The 18,310-nt window shown below is 65.4% G+C and overlaps 1 protein-coding gene across 1 annotated transcript; it reads right to left on the bottom strand.

The window, feature by feature from the left end:
- Nucleotides 1-110: 110 nt before the first annotated feature.
- On the bottom strand, nucleotides 111-16,926 carry CHRNA4 (cholinergic receptor nicotinic alpha 4 subunit). The gene is given in 9 exon segments (XM_059036511.2): nucleotides 111-3,862; nucleotides 6,554-7,895; nucleotides 11,166-11,275; nucleotides 11,363-11,407; nucleotides 14,641-14,792; nucleotides 16,251-16,584; nucleotides 16,586-16,627; nucleotides 16,629-16,910; nucleotides 16,912-16,926. Coding segments are annotated over 9 exon segments (2,448 nt in total). The 3' UTR covers nucleotides 111-3,736.
- Nucleotides 16,927-18,310: the final 1,384 nt, after the last annotated feature.

Below are 18,310 nucleotides of genomic sequence, written 5' to 3'. Positions count from 1 at the left end.
AATTTAAAATTACAGTGTCTTCTAAAAGGGAAGGCCGGGTAGTAATAACATGGAGCAGAAATGAACAGGTGCGAGGAAACGTGGCGTGGGAAACAAAAGGAGAAATAAAGTCGGTGAGGCAGGCTCAGTAATTACGGGTCCAACTTCAGACAGGCCATGGGATCCGGGGGAGAGAAGCCACGGGGCTTGGGGGAGCATAAAAACGGAAAAAGCATTGCATCCTCGTGAGGGGCTCCAAGAAGAAACAGGAAGTCAATGGAGGGGGCAGAATGTTGAAATAAGTACTTTTTAAAGATTTGATAATTAGAGAAGGATTTAAAATCCCAGATGGAAAGTCTCAGCAGGCGAAGTGGGACTGACTTTTAAAACATACCCTTAGATTCACTGATACAAAGGGGAAATTCTTTAAACGCTTTTCTACAAAAGACAAGAGTTGCTCTATGTCAAAAGGTGGGGGGAAATGACCTCAGAGTGTTGAAGGGAAAAGGCTCGAATTTTATGCCCAGCAGAATTACTACTGAAACGAACGGGGTGAAAATACATTCTGAGGCCCACAAAGTCTGAGAAGGCAGGTCACACGTCACAGGGGATCCTCTTCGAAATCCAGTTGGTGGAGTTTTCTGCAGAAAGGGAAAGTAACCAGCACTTAGGCCCGATACACGGAAAATCCCAGGTAAGTAAAAACCCGAGTGACGTTCGCCGTTCACGGAATCGTCAAGCCCTCCCCAGACCATCACGTCGGTGGCAACCTAGACTAGATTCCAGGCTGTTCCAGAATCCCTGAGGGCAGCCGAGGTGCCTGCTTTCTTTGGAGGTGGGAGGCATGATGGAGACAGTTTTCATATCAACTTGTTAAGCTCTTGAAAAATACCAACACTCTTTTAAGTTCAGAGCAGCCACCAGGAGGGAAAACACTGAACATATTACCTTCAAGATTAGCCAAGTAGATCAAGTTTTCTTCTATGTAGGGGGATAGAACACATGCAAACAGAAAAATAAGAGAGACGGCCTAACCATATCCCAATGTAGCAGAAATTACAACAAATAGCAGGGAGTTTAACTCTTCAAAAGATTGCATTAAAAGACAAGATACAGCTTTCTACTTCTAGCCGTGATGGAGTAACCCATACTGGACGAAAAACCATTAAAAAGCACGGAAAACATATGAGGAAACTGTTTTTAGGCATTTTAATGTAGAAGGGGCAGTGTTTCAACAAATGGTGCTGAAACAACCCTCTCCCGGGTGTGTGAGGCCCCCAAGGTGTCCAAACATCACAAGACACAGAAAATGAAACACAGTCAACACTAAGAGAAAGAAGGAGCACACCCAGCGGGACCTGCACACAGCGGCTTGAGTCAGAATGACGGGACAGAGGCCAGCACGGGTGACGGAGACACAGACTTGCTTTAGTTTATTCGGACAGAAGAACGCGACTCAGCAACTAACGACAAAACTGTTTATGGATGGAGACACAGCCATGGTGGGTGTTGACGGCACCACACCTGGTGGAAGAACAGGAAAGAAAGGCTGGGAAGGGGGGGTTCCACTCATACCAAGGTCAGGGACAGGCAGAGACCACTTCCGGTGAGGAAATTAGAGCCAATACTGCCACCGGGGCACAGGCTGGAGGGGGCTGGAGGGGGCTCTGGGGGATGGGGGCCTTGGGGTCAAATCTAGTAAAACTCACTGATCTGAGGGCTTAAGACCAGGCATTTCGTCACAGGTAAATTTCATGTCAATCAAAACAAGCAAAAACCCTGGAGGCAAATACCCCAAAATAGTGGTCATGGTTAATTTGGTGGGAATGTGGGTGATCTATTCTGTGTGAGGATTTTCTTACTTGTGTTTGGGTCTCAAAAAACAGAAAAAGTGGAAACCAGGAAGGGGAAGCATCCCCATCCCTGGGGCTCCTGCTCTCTCCCGACCCAGAAAAGAGCATCTGCAGCTGGGCACCCCCAGGGCTCCCCACAGCTGCCCCATATCTGGCGCTGGATCCGCTTACGTAGGAGGATTGAGGCGCTGACATCTGAGATCTGCGTCTTGGCTGCCTCGGGGACCTGGCCCTTCCCCCTCCGCCACCAGGTCCTGGGTCCTGGCGAACGCCCACCCGGGCTCTCCCCCAGCATCCTGGGATTGGTGCCCCAATGGCCCCGGGAGGCAGGTGCCGATCCGACATGGGCAGATGGGGGCCTGGATGTCCAGGGGGCCGTCCCGAGCTTCACAGGCAGTGGGGTGGGGGGGCTGTGGACTCCAGCCTCCTCCCACCTGGCCTTGCCCTCCAGCTGCACCTCTACAGCAGCATCTCTGAACTTCACTAAATTATTCACTCCATCCTCCCCAGTACCTTGTGCGGGACCCAGGCACAGCCTGGGGAGGGGGGGAGACCCGGGGCTCCAAGGGGGCCGGCTCCAACCTGCCAGCCACACGCCCGATGCATGGGGTCTGGGGAGGTGGGAGCTTGACCATAAAGGGGGAGCGATTCTTTCGGCCTGGGGGGCCCCCCACCCAGGGGCCACTCCTGGGGGAGGGGCCACATTGTCGAGGACCCGCCTTGGCACCTGGAGCCCGAAGGTTTGGAAGAATCAGAAGATGGGGGCAGCATTCGCCCGCCCTGACACCACCCCCAGGGCCAGGGTTTCCCCAGGGTCTCCAGGGACACTGCTGGTGCCGCCCAGTGCTTAGCCTTGGGGTGGGGGGACACTGGGCCCCCAGGGCCATTGCCTGTGTACCTCCCCACACCACCTCGGGCAGGGCAGCCTCCGCATGGTGCAAGGTAGGGCTCCTGGGCTGGGGGGGGGGCCTGTGGAGGGTCCCCTCCACCCCCTTGATGTTTCTCAGGGGCTCCACCCCCAGGGAGCACACTCCAGAGGGTCTCCAAGTCGGCCAGATGAGCTGTCCTTGGGTCCCCGCAGGTCACCATGGCTACCGTGTCAGGGAAGTCCTACCTGTGTCTGTGCCCCAGAGGGGTCCCCGGGCTGTGAGCAGAGGGGAACCCATGGGAGGTGTCGGGGAGCCCGGACCTGGGTCCTGAATGTGGCTCTGGGTCCCTCACAAAGTACCAGGGCCCACGGGGGTCTGGGGGCATCACAGGCCCCTGCAAAGTGCTGGCCCGAGACCCCCGGCACCCCTGGAAGGCAGACATCTGGACTCCCTGGGGCTGAGGACCCCTCACCCGAGGGGGACCTGCCACTGGATTCTCCTCCAAGCAGGACCACGTCTCATCACTCCATCCCCAAGGCCCCTCAGGCACAAAATCTGGGTTTTCGTTAATTTACCCAGAACAGACCAAAATAAAATCCCTGCTTGGACCCTCCCCTGGCAAATGAGGTTCAAATGTTTGCTGACTCGCCTCTGGGGTCAGAGAGCAGGTCTGAGGACCCACGGGTGCCCCAGGCCCGGGTGGGAGAGGCAGCCAGGCCAGGCTCAGTGCCTGGGCCTCGGGGATCCCACAGGGAGGAGGGGCTTTGGGGGTTGAGAGGGGCTGAGCGTGGCCAAGGGGCGTGGCCCTGGGACAGTCAGGGCTGCTGGGACATTTTCCGAGAGCGGTCAGATGTGCGTCCTGGCGGGAGGCCATCACGTCACCATGCTCCGGATACACCGCCCTACAGGTAGACAGGCGTTTACCAGCCTCCCGGGCAGGTGCCCAGGAGGCAGCTTCCAAGGCCGTCTCACGGCAGACAGATGATGGGGGTCAATCTGGTGAGTGGCGTGCCCGCCTCGAGCGCGGGGAGTCCCCTAGATCATGCCGGCCAGCCAGGGCGGCAGGAAGAGGCCCACCGTCCCCAGCAGGCAGACGAGGATGAACAGCCAGAGGAAGATGCGGTCGATGACCGTGGCCACGTACTTCCAGTCCTCCCTCACCTGCGGACAGACACACGTGGTCACTCCCGGCCGCACCCTCAGACCTCACCACGGCGCGAACCTTCTAGAAGCTCCGTTCCTATCCTCGCCCCCAAGGTCACCAAGGTCACAGGCACCGCTGTACTGGGGTGAGGGGTGGAACGGCTTGTCCAGCCGAAGTCTGGGCTCCGAAGCAGTGGGCTGCAGGGTCAATGCCCTCTACGGGGGGTGGACAGCAGAGCCACTGCAGGGGACGGGGTCCAGCACGGGGGCCCCACCTGACTTCACCTGCCTGAGCTCCAGGAAGCTAGTGACGCCTCTGGAGGAATGCCAGGGTCCGCCCCGTGTCATGGCGTAACGTGCTCTGGGTTTGCTAAGGCTGGCAGCGCCACGGGGACCAGCCAGTACCCCCCCGTTTGCAGGTGGGCAAGTGAGGCCCAGGCAGGGGGCGCCCACAGCCCCTTGGCTGTGCAGGGCAAGAGCCAGGAGCCGCCTGAGTAACGGGGCCTGGCCTCCAACAAAAAGCCCAGGGCAGGCTCCACGGTGGACGGCGTCCCAAGAGTGACAGCTGAGTCCCCGCTGCCCTCCACCCCCGCCCCCGGCCCCGGGGCAGCACTCACGGCCGGCTGCCCACGGGGCTCGAGCCCCTCATGGGTCAGTGGGTCTCTCAGCTCTGTCCCTAAAGCCGCTTGAGGGTGAGGGTCACGTGTGAAGGTGGGCACAGCCCTGTGCTGCGAGCAGGCTCTGAGCCGGGCAGCTGCCGGGGCAGAGGGCTCCATGGAAGGGCAAGGGGGGGCCCCGGGCTCCAAGCGGGAAACACACTGAGTGCACCACTCGCGGTTGCTCCCTTGGGCCCGACGAGGAAGGTGGCTGCACCATCCCGTCTGCAGGTGGGGCCCTGAGGCCCAGGGCGGCGCAGGATGGGCCGTGGTTACACGTCCACACTGGGCGAGCAGGTCCCGGCCTCCACCTGGTGTGACCCCAGGGCAAAGGCTCAGGGAGGCCACAGGCGGGTCCTGGGTGGGCAGCTGTCAGCCCTTGAGTGACCGGAAAGGATGCGGCCCCCAGGCTCCGGCCAGCCAGACACCAGTGGGTCCTACAGGCCTGGGCGGGGGCAGGCTCATCACACCCCCGTGTGGGGGCCGTCGAGAGAAAGAAGACTTTTCGCTGCTGCTTTGTGCTCTGATTTTTAAAGTAATCAGAGGCGTCCTGATAGTTTCAAGCCCAAGCTGAAGGAGCCGTGTTCATTCTCAGGAAACCAGAGCAAATGGGGTCACTGTAAGCGAGGGAGCGCCAGGACCCTCTGTTCCAGGAAGCAGCCCTGCGACACGCGGCCTCCGCAACGCCTTTCAAACCGCCCCTCCTCCCAGGATGAAACGCTCGCAGACAAAGCTGCCCCAGCCCCGATCCCAGGCTGGTTCCTGTGAAGTCGCTTTGCTCCCCAGAGCCCGGGGACGACGCCCGGAACCAGAACCAGGTCACCACAGCCAGGCCCGCGATGCTGGTGGAGGGGTCTGGGGACGAGGGGCCGGCCCTGCGCTGAGGACCGCTGGGCCTCCGAGATCCTGGTGACACTTCAAAGGCATCAGTCTCTGCTCAGCAGGCCCTCAAGCCCACGCCAGAGCCAGAGCTCCTCTTGTCTCAAGAGCTGGCTGCGAGACGGAACCTTCCAGAAACCCCCAGGTGGCCTCACAGCCCCTTGGGATTCAGGGGGATGACTGGGAGAACGGCTCACTGCTGGAGGTGGGGCTCAGCCACGGGACAGATGCATGTCCGGGAAACGATCACGGGCCATTCCCAAGGAAGCAAAGGGACCAGGAGGTTCCTGGAGGGAACGGCAGTGTCACACCCACCCCCAGGTCCAGGGAGGGGACAGCCGTGTCACACCCGCACCCAGGGTCCGTGTCACGGGCAAAAAGAAGCTAACGCGGGGCAAGGTCAACACGGCATCACCGAGGCCCAGGCTGAGCAGCCGGCAATGATCAGGCCGACTGAGCAGTGCCCTCTCCCTGCCCGCCTGTCTCTGCCCAGGCCCTGAACTGGGGCTTGGCCGCCAGCCTGGACCCACCCTCACAGGCACCCTCGACGTGGCCAGTGGAGCCTAAGCCTCGGGGAGCAGCCCCACTGCCACCACCCCCCACCCCACTCCACGGGGCCCTGAGTCTCAGCTGTGTCTGAGCACCCGTCCTTCGCACCCAGACCCCGGGCGCCCTCTCCCCAGCTGGGCACAGGGGCGCCGGCCAGAGAGGCAGGGCTGTGTCCCAGGCCTGAATTCTCCTCTCCAACCGCCAGGCCGCTGACGCCACTCCGCCCCTTCCTGTCTCCTCTCAGCCCCTCCCACCCCAACCCCAGGGCCCAGACACCCCGCAGTCCCTCTCCGGGAGCCTTGGCGGGTGGGGGGCGCTCGAGGTCGGGGGAGGCGCTCACCAGCTACAGATGGTGCTGGCAGCCCCACCGCCGGCTGCAGGCTCGCTGCGCCCTGAAGCGCAAAGGGGGCGCCCGAGATCCACTCCGCCCTCCGCCAGCCACTCAGTCACCGCGGGGACCCCGCTGGGCTCGGAGGCTTGAGCCAGAGGGAGCAGACGGCGGGGGGGCCTCCAAGCTGAGCGGCCGGCTCTGGGACCTGGTCTCTGGGTCTTTCGCCGGCCACCCCCTCCTTCACAGCGGACAGGGCAGCGGGGCCCGTCCGGCACGGCCGCGGCGGGGACTCACCGAGAAGTCCGCGTCTTCCGCCTTCAGGTGGTCTGCGATGTACTGGACTCCCTCAACCGCCCGCGCCAGGGCCGGCGACAGGGGCGGGGGCGGCGCCCCGGTGCCGGGGGCCTTGAGCGCGGCATTCGGTGCCTCCGCCTCCTTCCTGCACTTGCATTTGCAGGGCGGGGCCGGGTCTGGGGGCGGAAGCTCGGCCGAGGGGGCCGTGGTGAGCGAGGCGGGGGAGACGTCCGCCGGGCGGCCGGCTTGTGCGGCGGCCTCTTCTCGGGGCGCGCGGTGCTGGACGCTGTGGGACCGGCACCTCACGCCGCCCTCTGCCGCTTCGCTGGGGCCGGACACGTGCTGGACGCTCAGGGACCGGGCCTTGGCGAGCCCTGGGGCCCGGGCGCCGGCGGGTGGGCGGCAGGGCCCGGGCGGGGGGCGGGGGGCGGCCTGCTCGGCCTCTGGGGGCCGCAGAGCGGAGGCCTGGCGCGAGGGCGACGTGCAGGCCGGCTGGTCCGGGCCGCAGGGTGGGGTCGGGGACGGGGCGGGGCGCCCCCTCCTGAGCTCGGGCTCCCCCCGGGGCTCCGGCCAGAAGCGCGGGGCTCCGGCCGCCTTGTGCACGGACTCGACGAGCCGCCGGCAGCCGTCCTTGACCACGGACGGCCGCTTCATGAAGAGCAGGCGCGGCACGAGGTCCAGGAAGACGCGGCGGACCCAGGCGGGCACGGGGCGCGTGCGCGGGGAGCGGTGGTGCACGTTGAGCACGAAGACGGTGACGGCGATGGAGAGCGTGACGAAGGTCATGGTGAAGAGCAGGTACTCGCCGACGAGCGGGATGACCAGCGAGGTGGGCGGCACGATCTCGGTGATGAGCAGCAGGAAGACGGTGAGCGCCAGCAGCACGGAGACGCAGAGCGTGACCTTCTCGCCGCACTCGGCGGGCAGGTAGAAGACGAGCACCGTGAGGCAGGAGATGAGCAGGCAGGGCGCGATGAGGTTCACCGTGTAGAAGAGCGGCAGGCGCCGGATGACGAAGGCGTACGTGATGTCCGGGTACACCTCCGCGCAGCACTCGTACTTGCGCGTGTTGTAGGTGCCCACGGCGTCCACGATGACCCACTCGCCGCTCTCCCAGAAGTCCAGCTGGTCCACGCGGCTGTGCATGCTCACCAGGTCGATCTTGGCCTTGTCGTAGGTCCAGGACCCGAACTTCATGGTGCAGTTCTGCTGGTCGAAGGGGAAGAAGGTGACGTCGATGCTGCAGGAGCTCTTGTAGATGGCCGGGGGCGTCCACTGCACCCGCCCGTCGTGGAAGAGGTGGGCCTTGGTCAGGTGGGTGATGGCGAAGTCCCCGTCCGCGCTGGGCGGGAGACAGAGGGGGTGGGTGAGGAGGGCGCCCGGCACCCGCGGCCCGGAAGCCCCCTTCCCCCCACCCGCCGTACGTGCCCCCACTTGGCAGTGGCCTCGCCCGGGACGGGGCAGCCCTGGGCTCGTCGCTCACCTGCCTGCCTCGCTGTCACCCCTACCCTGGGGGTGACGCTCCGTGGAGACCGTCTCAGCGGCCCGCACCGCGCCTGACGCCCGAGCTTGATGGTGCTGATGACCGTGATTATTTGGGGGCCGGAAGGGCCGTCCACGCCACATCGGGGGCCCCGGGCACGCAAGTGGCCCCTGGGCAGCACGCTGAGCACCTCGTCCCCTGCGGCCACCCCAGACCTGGGCAGAAGTCGGACCTGTCCGGCCACCTTCTCCTGCTCTGGACCGGTGTTTTCTCCCCATTGACGCCCCCCCAAACTTAGAGGCAGGACCCCCTTTCCTGCACAGGTGAGGACTCTGAGGCCCAACAAGGCAGAGACCAGTCTGGGCCCACCCCGAGCAGGACGTGGACCCCAGCGTCCCATCCCAGGCCCTCAGCCCTCCCGCCTCTCCCTTGGCCTTGGGGTGCCCTGTCCACAGACGGGGGCAGGCGACAGAGCGAGGGGCTGCTGTCCCAGCCCTTCTCCCCGTGGGCAGCGCGCCCCGCCTGCAGCCCTGGCCCGGGGCCTCCCAGACAGTGACGTCCACCTCAGTTTTCTCCACCAAAGACACCCAGGGTGGGATGGAGGGCACACTGGCACCACGAGAGGTGGGGCAGCCGGCCGTGGGGACACAGGGACACCTGCTCACGGCCCCCCGAGAGCCCTTTTTGCCCCCAGAGTCAGCCCCTCTCTCCTCTGCAGCTGGAAGCATCCGGTCCCCAGTCTGGGTCCTGAGTGGGTGCCACCTGGGCCTCGGGGGCCCCTCTGTCGGCCTGTTTCCCCACAAGGCCTGAGCTGCCCGCGCCGACCGTGCGTGGCGCCCACAGGGCCGAGCCACCCGCGCCAACCGAGCGTGGCGCCCACAGGCAGGTTGAGGCGGCAGCCGTTCCCGCAGCCCCTCCAGCAGCCCCGCCGCGTCGGCTCTGAAACGCTGATGGGAGGCCTCGCCTCCTCCCCCCGGGACACCCCCCAGACAGCTGGCCCCAGGACTGAGGGGCACCGGACGCTAGTCACCAAGCCCATGTCTTCACGCTCGTATGCTGAGGGCACATCAGCCCCGGCCAGGTCCTCAGAGGGCCTAGGGCTCTGCACATGGGACCCGGCGCCTAGCGCAGCCCCAGGAAGGAGCAGCTTTCCCCAGGGCACGCTGTCACTACCTGTCACCTACCTGTCACCGCTGCACAAAGTCCCGCCCCTCCCCCCACAGCTGGTTCCTGTGCCCGGGGGACAAAGCGCCACCCAACAGGGCTGTGCCCCCAGCAAGCCTGGGGCCCTGGACAGCAGGACCGCACGACGGCGCACGTGGGAGAGGAGGGGCCCCACCCGGCTGTCCCGTTCCCGTTCCTGCTCCAGGCCGCGGGTGCCCATCCACGTGAGACCCTCTGCCTGAGAGGCCCACGCAGGGAAGCCCCCGGTGGGTGGCATGGCCTCGCGTGCACGCCCTCCAGCCTTGTATCAGAAGAGCACCCCCAACCCTTCCCCTCGCCCAGCAGCCTGTGCTGACCGCTCGGCCTCACTCACGTGCACGCGGCCCTGGCCGTCAGCTGCCCGCTGCCCCCGGAAACAGGCCTCCTCAGTGGCCGTCTGGCCAGCATCAGCCACCAGCTCTGGGGTCTGTCCTCACCCACGGCCAGCCCCATCCAGGGGGGGCCTCGGTGCCCATCTCCATTCCCAAGAGAAGACGGAGGTCCATCCCGCTACCTCCCACAGGACTTGGTAAGGAGGCCAGAGAAAGAGGGGGCTTGGGTGCCGGCCCCACTCTCCTGGGCTGCCGTCCCGGGGGCTGTATGGCTCCCAGAGCAGTCCTGACGATGCTGCCCTGGGTGCCGGGGTTCTGACCCTGGTACCTATGTTCTGGATCAAAGAGCCACTCGGGCGTATTCCGCGCTAAGTCCCAGCAGGGCAGGGGGCTGTGGGAGCTGAGCGTGGACCCCGGGGGGGCCGGGCGGCTGGAGAACTCCAGGGCGCAGGATCAGACCCGGCAGCTTGCAGAGGGAGAGCGGAGAGCCCGCCCCGCCTTCCATTCACCGAGCGGCCCCCCCTTAATGCAGCCCCGAAAACCATCTCCCGCCCGTGCGCCGCTCTCACCCGCTGCCATGACTGGAATGAATTAAGCTGCAAGAGGAGCCCAATCGTTCTTAATCGAAGAGCAGCATTTTGTAGGTCAGGCCCAACCCTGGGGGCGCAGGAGGGCTTTTGTGCGGAAGCGCTGGGGTCTTGGTGGGAGGGCAGGGGGCTGTGGGACCAGAGGGGACCGAGCACTTCCATTTGCTGTAGCGGCGGAACTGCCGCCACCCAGGCCCGGGTCTGGATCTGCCAGCGTGGATCCAGCTCAGGGGGAGCTGGCCTGGCAACGACACAGCCCAGACGCGGGGACGCGGCAGGGCACCAGGCTGCCCCGAGGTCAGGGACACCTGGAAGATCCCGGGAAAGGACAAGGTGAAGAACGCCAGCCCTCTGGAGCCCACTGTCTGCCACAGCCGTGCCCGGAACACCCCAGCCCCCCAGCACAGAAACATCCTCCAAGAGATCAGATTTCAGAGCCAGGGACGCGGGGCCCAGACAGAGGCTTTGTTTGCTTGAGTGTGATTGGCGGCTTTGGGGAGACCGCAAGCACAGATGGAGGGACAGGAGGAGGCGGGGCTGGAGGCGGCGAGCCAGCCGGGACGGGACGGCCGCTCTGGGGCTTCCTCCCCTACACCTCCCGACCTTTGTTCCCGGACGCGGTCAGCTGCGGGCGCAGGGCCCGCTTTCCCCGGACAGGGACGGCCTCTGGAAAGGACTCCAGCCCGAGGGAGGGCAGCTGCAGGGCCTGCAGTCGTCCTGGGAGGAGCTCAGACCCCTTCCCGCCCAGAGAAGGGGCAGGGCACCACCGGGGCACCACTGCTGCCCCCAGGACCCCGTCTCCTTGCCACTTTGCCCGCTGATGGGCCTGCCCCCCACACCCCAGGCCTCAACACCCTCCTTCACTCACTCTTCCTCCTTCCGAGCCTGCCCTCAGCCCAGACCAGCCGCCTGCCTCCTGCTCACACCGGCCTTGGAAGAGCTGCCTGGCCGGGGCACGGCTGGACCCGGGCACCTGCCACCCTGCCGGCTAAGAACCCCGGGCTCACTTGTTGTACAGGACGATGTCCGGCCGCCAGATGAGCTCAGAGGGGATGCGGATGGAGGTCACGTTCTCGTAGTCGGCGGGGTCCCAGCACAGCTTATAGTCACGCCACTCCTGGGGGAGGGGGGGCGGTGAGGGGCGGGAGCAGGGAGGGGCGGTGAGGGGGAGGGGCGGGGGGCAGCGGGGCTCCCTCCCTCTCACCTGCTTCACCCAGACATTCGTCGTCATCATCTGGTTCTTCTCATCCTAGGGCACAAACGAGAAGAAGGCAGGTTGTGATGCCCTCGGGTTCAGGACACGTCTCTCTGGCTCGAGTCTCCATACCGGAAAGGATGGGCCAGGGCTGAATGTGGGGAGTGGGGGACCTCAGGAGGGAGGGAGCGCCTTGTCCCTGGAGGCAACCAAGCCCAGGATGGCAGGCCCGGAGGGGACTCAGGCCCAGAAGGAAAGTGAGAGCAGCGCTCAGCTGACTTCACTGGTGGCCGGGCCTGGCCCCCCTCCAGCTACCGAAGGGTCTGCGGGAAAGGGAGATGGAGCCCCTTCCCAGGCAGCCGTGCTGGCCCTGCCCAGCCGCGTTGCTCCATCCTGGCTGGCGGGGCGGCTGCCCTGCGGACGGGCTCCAGGTGGGCTGGCACCTGCCCCTCCTGCTGCACCAGAGCAACACTCTCACTGGCCAAACTGCCCCCCAGGGCCTGAGCCTCAGGACCTGAAGGTGAGGGGCTAAAACAGGTAAGGTGGGAGCAGGAGACCCGACAGGCTCCTCTCCAGGTCACTGAGTGGGCATCTGTCCCCGTGAGAAGGGCTGGACCACACACGCTGTGAGCTTCCTTCCGGCCTCTGCACCTCCCCTGACTTCACAGACATGCCGGGTTCATGGCCGGGCAGTCAGGTCCAGCAGAGGCTGGAGGCGTCTGGAGAAGACCGCCAGGCTCCGCGCAGGGACGTAGGGGTCCTCACACCCCACTCTGGACCAACCTCCAGGGACCACGGCCACACCCAGCCCACTCAGAGGGGAGCTGGGCTTGGGGGCTGGCTCCTTGCCCACAGTTTGGGGCAGGGCACTCAGCAGCTGATGGGGGGTCCCCTCAGAGAGCAGGGAGCCCATGGGGACCAGAGAGGCAGGGGCTCTTTCCCTGGAGGAAGAGGGACTGGACACGGGACACAGGGTGTGGGGAGCAGTGCCTGAACCAGCCCCTCCCGCTTTCCGATGGCCCGAGCTCCACCCCCGCTTTCCGATGGCCCAAGCTGTGCCCCCGCTTTCTGATGGCCCAAGCTGTGCCCCCGTCTGTCCCAGACCAGGGACACATAGGCCATTGGGATGACTGCTGAGGCCAAAGAAACCAAGGGTGGTCAAGGAAGCAAAGCGCCCAGGGCCGGGGGTAGGGGCTGGTGTCCCTGGGAGCCCCCCCTCCTTCCCCAGGAGACAAGCCCCCATCAGCTAGGTCACAGGAGGGGACCACATCTCCTGTGGCCCAGGCACTGCCCTTGGGCCTGCTCTCTCTCGGGGCCACCTGGGACAGGCTGCCAGAGGACACTGAGGGTAAGTGTGACTTGAGTGGGGCCCGGACACCACATCCAACGACCTCGACCTTGGCAGTGCAGTCCTGGGGTGCGGCCCCCATCACCATGTCCCTGCCCTTCCCCACTGGGGACAGCCTGCCGGGCTCTGCCCCCTCCACCGCCCCCAGGCTCAGGACAAGCTTCCAGGTGGCGGGGCCTGGCCTCCTCCCCCTCGTGCCAGCCGCCCCCCAACGCAGCTGTCCCCCAGGTGCTCTCTGTACATTCCGGCGCCTGCAACGTCAGCCCGGGGTCCGAAAGTGCCCAGGATTTCGCCAGCCTCCTCTGCAGGCGTGAACTCACACACACAAGCACTCTGCACCGGGGCACAGACCTGCAGCAAACACCCGAGCCCCACAAACAGTGGGGCACGGAGGCGGCCCCTTCTACAAACGGCCAGCAGCCAGGATGGGCAAGGACGTCTTGTCAGCACACACGTGTGCAGGAGTGCCCTTGGCCAGCGTGGCTGCAGACAGCAGAGCCTGGGAGCAGCTCCTGTCCTGCCTGGTGCTGCCACGGGGCCTCGGGTGGGCCCCTCGCTGGTGTCTTGGAGCTGGTGTGCTACAGGCTGTCTCTCCTGGGCAAACCGGGGAGAAGCGGTGATGCGGGGCGGATGCTGCGATGTGGCAGGGGGATGGATGAGACAGCCCCAGGAGCTCAGGTAGGGGGCCAGGCCGCAGTGCAGCCGACCCAGAACATGAAACCACAGCCACCACTGGGAACAGCATTTGCAAATGCAGTGGGTCGGGACCCCTGCCATCCTGAGTTGCCTTCTGGCTGCACCCCAGCCAGGAGTACTTTCCAGGAAGCATTTAAGGCCTGGTTCCAGGAGGCCTGAGGGCACAGGCCAGGACAGGGGGACCGACCGGGTCTCTCTACTGATGGGGTCCATGCACGGCCCTTTCTGTCCATGTGAATGTGGCTACCGCCCCTCCCACCTCCCAGAGCCCCTTGGATGTTGCCGGCTCAGCCCCAGATGGCGCTGTCACACTCATCCCATTTCACAGGTGAGAAAAGCAGGGCCCTGAGGGTCACCCAACACACTGGCAGGAGCCGGGAACCAGGGCCTCCAGACTCCAAAACTGGTGGCTCCCCCGCTCACGGAGCCCACTTGGGGTTGGGGTCCCGGCAGGGGCGTGGGGTGGGCATTTGGAGAGATCTACAGCCTCCTGCAGCTGCACAAGTTCCAGCTCCCTCTGTGGAACCAGAGCTGGCTGGAGACCCCGGCCCAAACCCAGCCGGCCTTGGACCTCCTCGTGGCCAGCAAACCAGGCTCCCAGAGGCCCCCTCCCTGCCAGGCCAGAGCCCACCCTCCAAGGCCCTTGGGACCCTGCCCCAGGCTGTGCAGCTACCACCCAGTCAGACCCACAGGACGGGCTCCCACCCCCAAATGGACGCCCCGGCCCCTCCAGAGCCGTGGCTACTCAGAGGCTGGACCCCCGGCCTCCTCCCAGCAGCTGCCTTGGTCCCCAACCAGGAAGGGAAACACATCCAGACCAGGTGGAGGTCAGGGTGCTGCCAGGGTGCCGCATGGCCTCACCCCACCCCACGCAGCAGCACGACTTACACAAAAGCCCTAAACTCTGCCACTGGTCCCACAGAGGTACTTCCTACTCTCTGCCTCCGAAGATGACAGCCTGGACCCCCTGCTGCAAATCTGGCCCTTTGAGCTTTTCTACATGGAAAGGGAGGAAAGGGCAGGGCTTGGGGGTGTCACACAGAACCTGCCTTGCCTCCTGGCACGCTTAGGCCTGTGTGCTGGGCTAAGGCGGGGCTGGGGCACAGTCCATGTGCAGCTCTGATGCAGCCCTCCCAGCTCATCCAGCCCCCCTGCCCCGGTCCAGCCCCAGGGCCAGTTCCAGGCCAGCCCCTCCCAGACACAGGTGCTCCCTTCAGGTCACCCCCCCCCCACCATCACCTACCACGTCAATGAGCTGTGCAATAGACAGGCCAAAGTGGACAAGAACTACATCCGAGATGTTGGCCACGGGCCGGGACCACTTGTTGTAGCCAGAGAAGAGTTTCTTCAGCAGCCGTTCCTCCGCGTGGGCCCGGGTCTCCACGTGGCTGCTCACTGTGGGGACCAGCAGGTGCGCGACTCAGGGGCAGGGGATGGTGGCCGTCCAGGATGCCCCCTTGGGCCTCCTGCCAGGCCGTGCTCAGCACCTGGGCTCCCTTCCAGCTTCTCACTGCATGTCCCTCCTACCTCAGGACCTTTGCACGTGCTGCCCTACTTCCAGCCGCAGTTTCTCCCCTACCCCCTGGGTCTGTAAGGGGGTCTGTAACTTCCTCCGGGAAGCCTTCCTAACATGGTGGCCCTCACCATGAAAGTAGATAACTGGTATGATAAGTGCTGATTTGGAAGCGTCCCCATCAGACCGTGACTGTGGGAGGGAGGGACTGTGTCTCTAGCTACTAGCAGAGTCCTGAGAACCTTGCCTCAAAGTACAAGGTGGGGGTAACCACAGGACAGGAGGGGGCAGAGGGCAGCAGACCCAGAAAGGGAGATGGAGAAAAGAGAGTGAGGGTCCAGCCACCCAGAGCCTGTTTCCTTTGGCTGTGGCACCCGCAAGCAATCACCCAAGAAAAAAGCGTGCTTTGACGTGTAAGGGGTACTTTAAGTGCAAACCCCGGCAATGAACCTGGCACCCTGTGTTCTTGGACGGACACACACAGCCAGCCCTCGATGAGCAGGTCTGTACTGAGCCTGAGGAGGGAACCCCTCATTCAGCCCATCTGTGGTCTGAGGGTTTCCCTGCCACTCCTGGGCGACTTTGCTGGGACCACTGCATGGGGGGGGGCGGGGGTTTGAGGAGGGGGACAGGAGACCCCTGCTGCTCTGCTCCTCTCAGCTCGGTCCCGCTCACCTGTGAGTCATGGATGGACAATAGGAGGGCATTCACAAGTACCCCTGGGATCAGTCCTAGACCCCCAGGACCCTTCACTCCCAACCCAGAGCCCCAGCCTGGTCCCTCTGACAGTAAGGTGTAGCCTACTCCTCACTGGGGAGGCCAGAGAATTACACTCCACTCACCCCTGAAACAGCAAGGTGGCTTCCCAGGGAATGGGGAGCAGGGGGGCTAGAACTTCCCCTGTCCCAGTGGGCCTGGGGGAGCAGAAGAGCTTTGGGTGGGGCCCTGCCGAGGGCAGAGGCCACCCCTCTGATTCCCCAAACCCCGGTGCAGGGGGGGAGGTGGGCAGGCACAATGCAGTGCGCAAGGAAATTTGCCACAATGGATAAATGGGGGTGGGGGAGGGGGGAGATGGACCGCGCCTCTCTCCATCCAAGTTGGAGCTTCTGGGTCCAGCTCTTCAAACAGCATTCCCCCTCACCCACCCAAACCCTGCCTGGCTCAGCCCTGGCCGCAGGACAGCCTTTTGCGTCTGGAGGGTGGGTGGGGGTAGCCTCCGTGGCTGCCCCGTTGCGCGCACCCGCGGCTTGGGACCGCAGCCAGGAGCCTCCCTTCCTCTGGCTCCGGAGGTCCGAGGCCGCCCTGAACCGGGCGGTTCCTTCCAGCGCCCCGAAACTTACCAGGCAAGAGGCCGGCCCCCAGCAGCAGCAGCAGCGGCGGCAGCAGCGGTGGCGGCGGCGGCGCCCCCGGGCCCCCGAGCTCCATGGCGCACCGAGCGGGCTCTAGATGCGGGCGGTCCCCGGCCCCGCCGCGCCCCTGCTCCGAGCTCCGCGCGAGCCCAACTTCATGCCCCCCGCGCCGCGCGGGCAGCTCCGTCCGCCGGGCCTGGTTCGGCCGCTTCTCCCGCGGGGCGCGACGGCGGCTACCGCGCCGGGAGCGCGGGGCTGTGGGCTCAGCGGCGCGGCCCCGCCCGGACCTGCCCGCCTCCAGCCGGCGAGGAGGAGGGGGAGGGGGGAGAGGAGGAGGGACCGGGAAGGAGGGCGAGCATCGGAGGGGAGAAGGAGGGGGAACGGCCCGCGAGCCGAGAGGGGGCGCGGAGGCTGCGCTCTGCCCGCGCAGGGCCGAAGTTTCCTTCGACCTCCTGGGGCTGGGGACGTGCCCGAGCCACGAGTGGCGGCCCGGTAGTCGCTGCGTGCGTCTGGGGACTCCCTGCGCGGTCTGGTTCGCGGACCACGAGACACTGACCCCCGCCCCGTCCCCAGCCCAGTGCCTCCAACGCCTGCCTGGAGGGAGGACGTGCACCCAGGGTCTCCGGGCGCCAGGAGGGGAGCCCCGCTCGGATCTGGTTAACTTCATCACCCCCGCCCCGCTCTGCAGTTTGGAAATCACACGTCTTCCCCAACCAGGCGTTCAGGACAGAGTCCACCCCTATCGGCCTGTCCCTGGCGGACCGGGAAGCGTCCAGGGGAGGCTCGGCCCCGCGGCCCGCCCTTCGGGGGCGGAGAGGACCCTGGCGCCCCCGCCCTGGGCGAAGCCTCCTCTTGCTGCCTCCAGGTCCGGCCTGGGCTGGGGTCCGCCGCCCCCCGCTCTGCGCGGCCTGCGAGTGGGTGGCCCGCGCCGGCGTGAGGGCAGCCCCCATCCCACGCGCGGTGGGCAGCGGCCGAGGGGCGGCCGCGGAGCGCCTCGGGCCCAGGGGCCGGGAGAACAGACCCTTCGCGCCCCCGGACTAGTCTCGAACAATGTCGGCCGCAACCGAGAAGCCCGGGCAGCGCGCCGGACGAGCCGGCAGGGGCTCCGCCCTCAGGTGGGTCGAGGAGGCCGCCTGCAGAGCAGCAGGTGCTCGGAGGAGGGGCCGGGAGGGGCCGCTTTGTGCGGCGGCACCACAGTCTGCGGCGCACACGCTCGTCGCCGCTCCGCAGAAACGCGAGCCCCGCAGCCATCCCTGTTCGCCGTGCGCCGGGGGCTCTGCGGGGGCGGTGGGGGGAGAACCCAGCCCTCAAACCGGGACTTTGGGTCCCGGGATGCAGGCAGAGAAGGAGGGCCTGGAGCTGCCCCCGCGCTCCTCCTGAGTCGGCGCCCCGCCCTTGAGGGGGTGAATGCGGGTCACGAGCCCCTCGTCCCCGCCCCTCACAGGCGATGCTCGGCAAGTTAACAGGTTTGGTCGCAAGGCAGCAGCGTCCCTCGGCGAAGGCCCCCGCCCCTCCGCATTCCCCCACTCCCGCCCCCTCCCAGCTGGTCTCCCCTGTCTCCGCCCTTTCTCCTCATCTCCCTTCCCCCTCCCCCATCGCCTCTGCCCCTCCTCCAGCTCTCAGGCACTCTGGTCCCAGGGTTAGCTCATCACACCTCGCACAGTTGCTCTGAGGCCTCCAGGGCTCCCCTCTCGGGAGCTGTCTCTCTACTCTGGCGGGTGCCTATAAATAGAGCTTTCCAAAAGCTTGGCCCTGGGCAGGGGCCAGTCTCAACAGTGACGGTCGCCCTCACCCTGTCCATGGGCTTCCTAGATGCTGGCCCAAGACGTTGAGGCACGGCTCCCACGGCATCCCTATGAGGCATACTCTTTGGTTACCTGTGTGTCCCAGAGAGGAAGTGCGCAGACAGAGGAGTTACCCCGTGTGCCGAGGTGATGCAGTCACTACCGGGGTTCCAAGTAGGCCCTCCAGCTTCAGGGTCTGCGCCCCGGCCTCCCCAGCCTCGGGCATAGCATGTGCCAGGGCCTGCGCTCCTCAGGCTCTGCTCAGCC

Source organism: Kogia breviceps, chromosome 14 (genome assembly GCF_026419965.1).
Source record: "Kogia breviceps isolate mKogBre1 chromosome 14, mKogBre1 haplotype 1, whole genome shotgun sequence".
Lineage (NCBI taxonomy): Eukaryota > Metazoa > Chordata > Mammalia > Artiodactyla > Physeteridae > Kogia > Kogia breviceps.
Note: the sequence above shows the minus strand (reverse complement) of the source record. Positions and strands in the feature narration are given on the sequence as shown.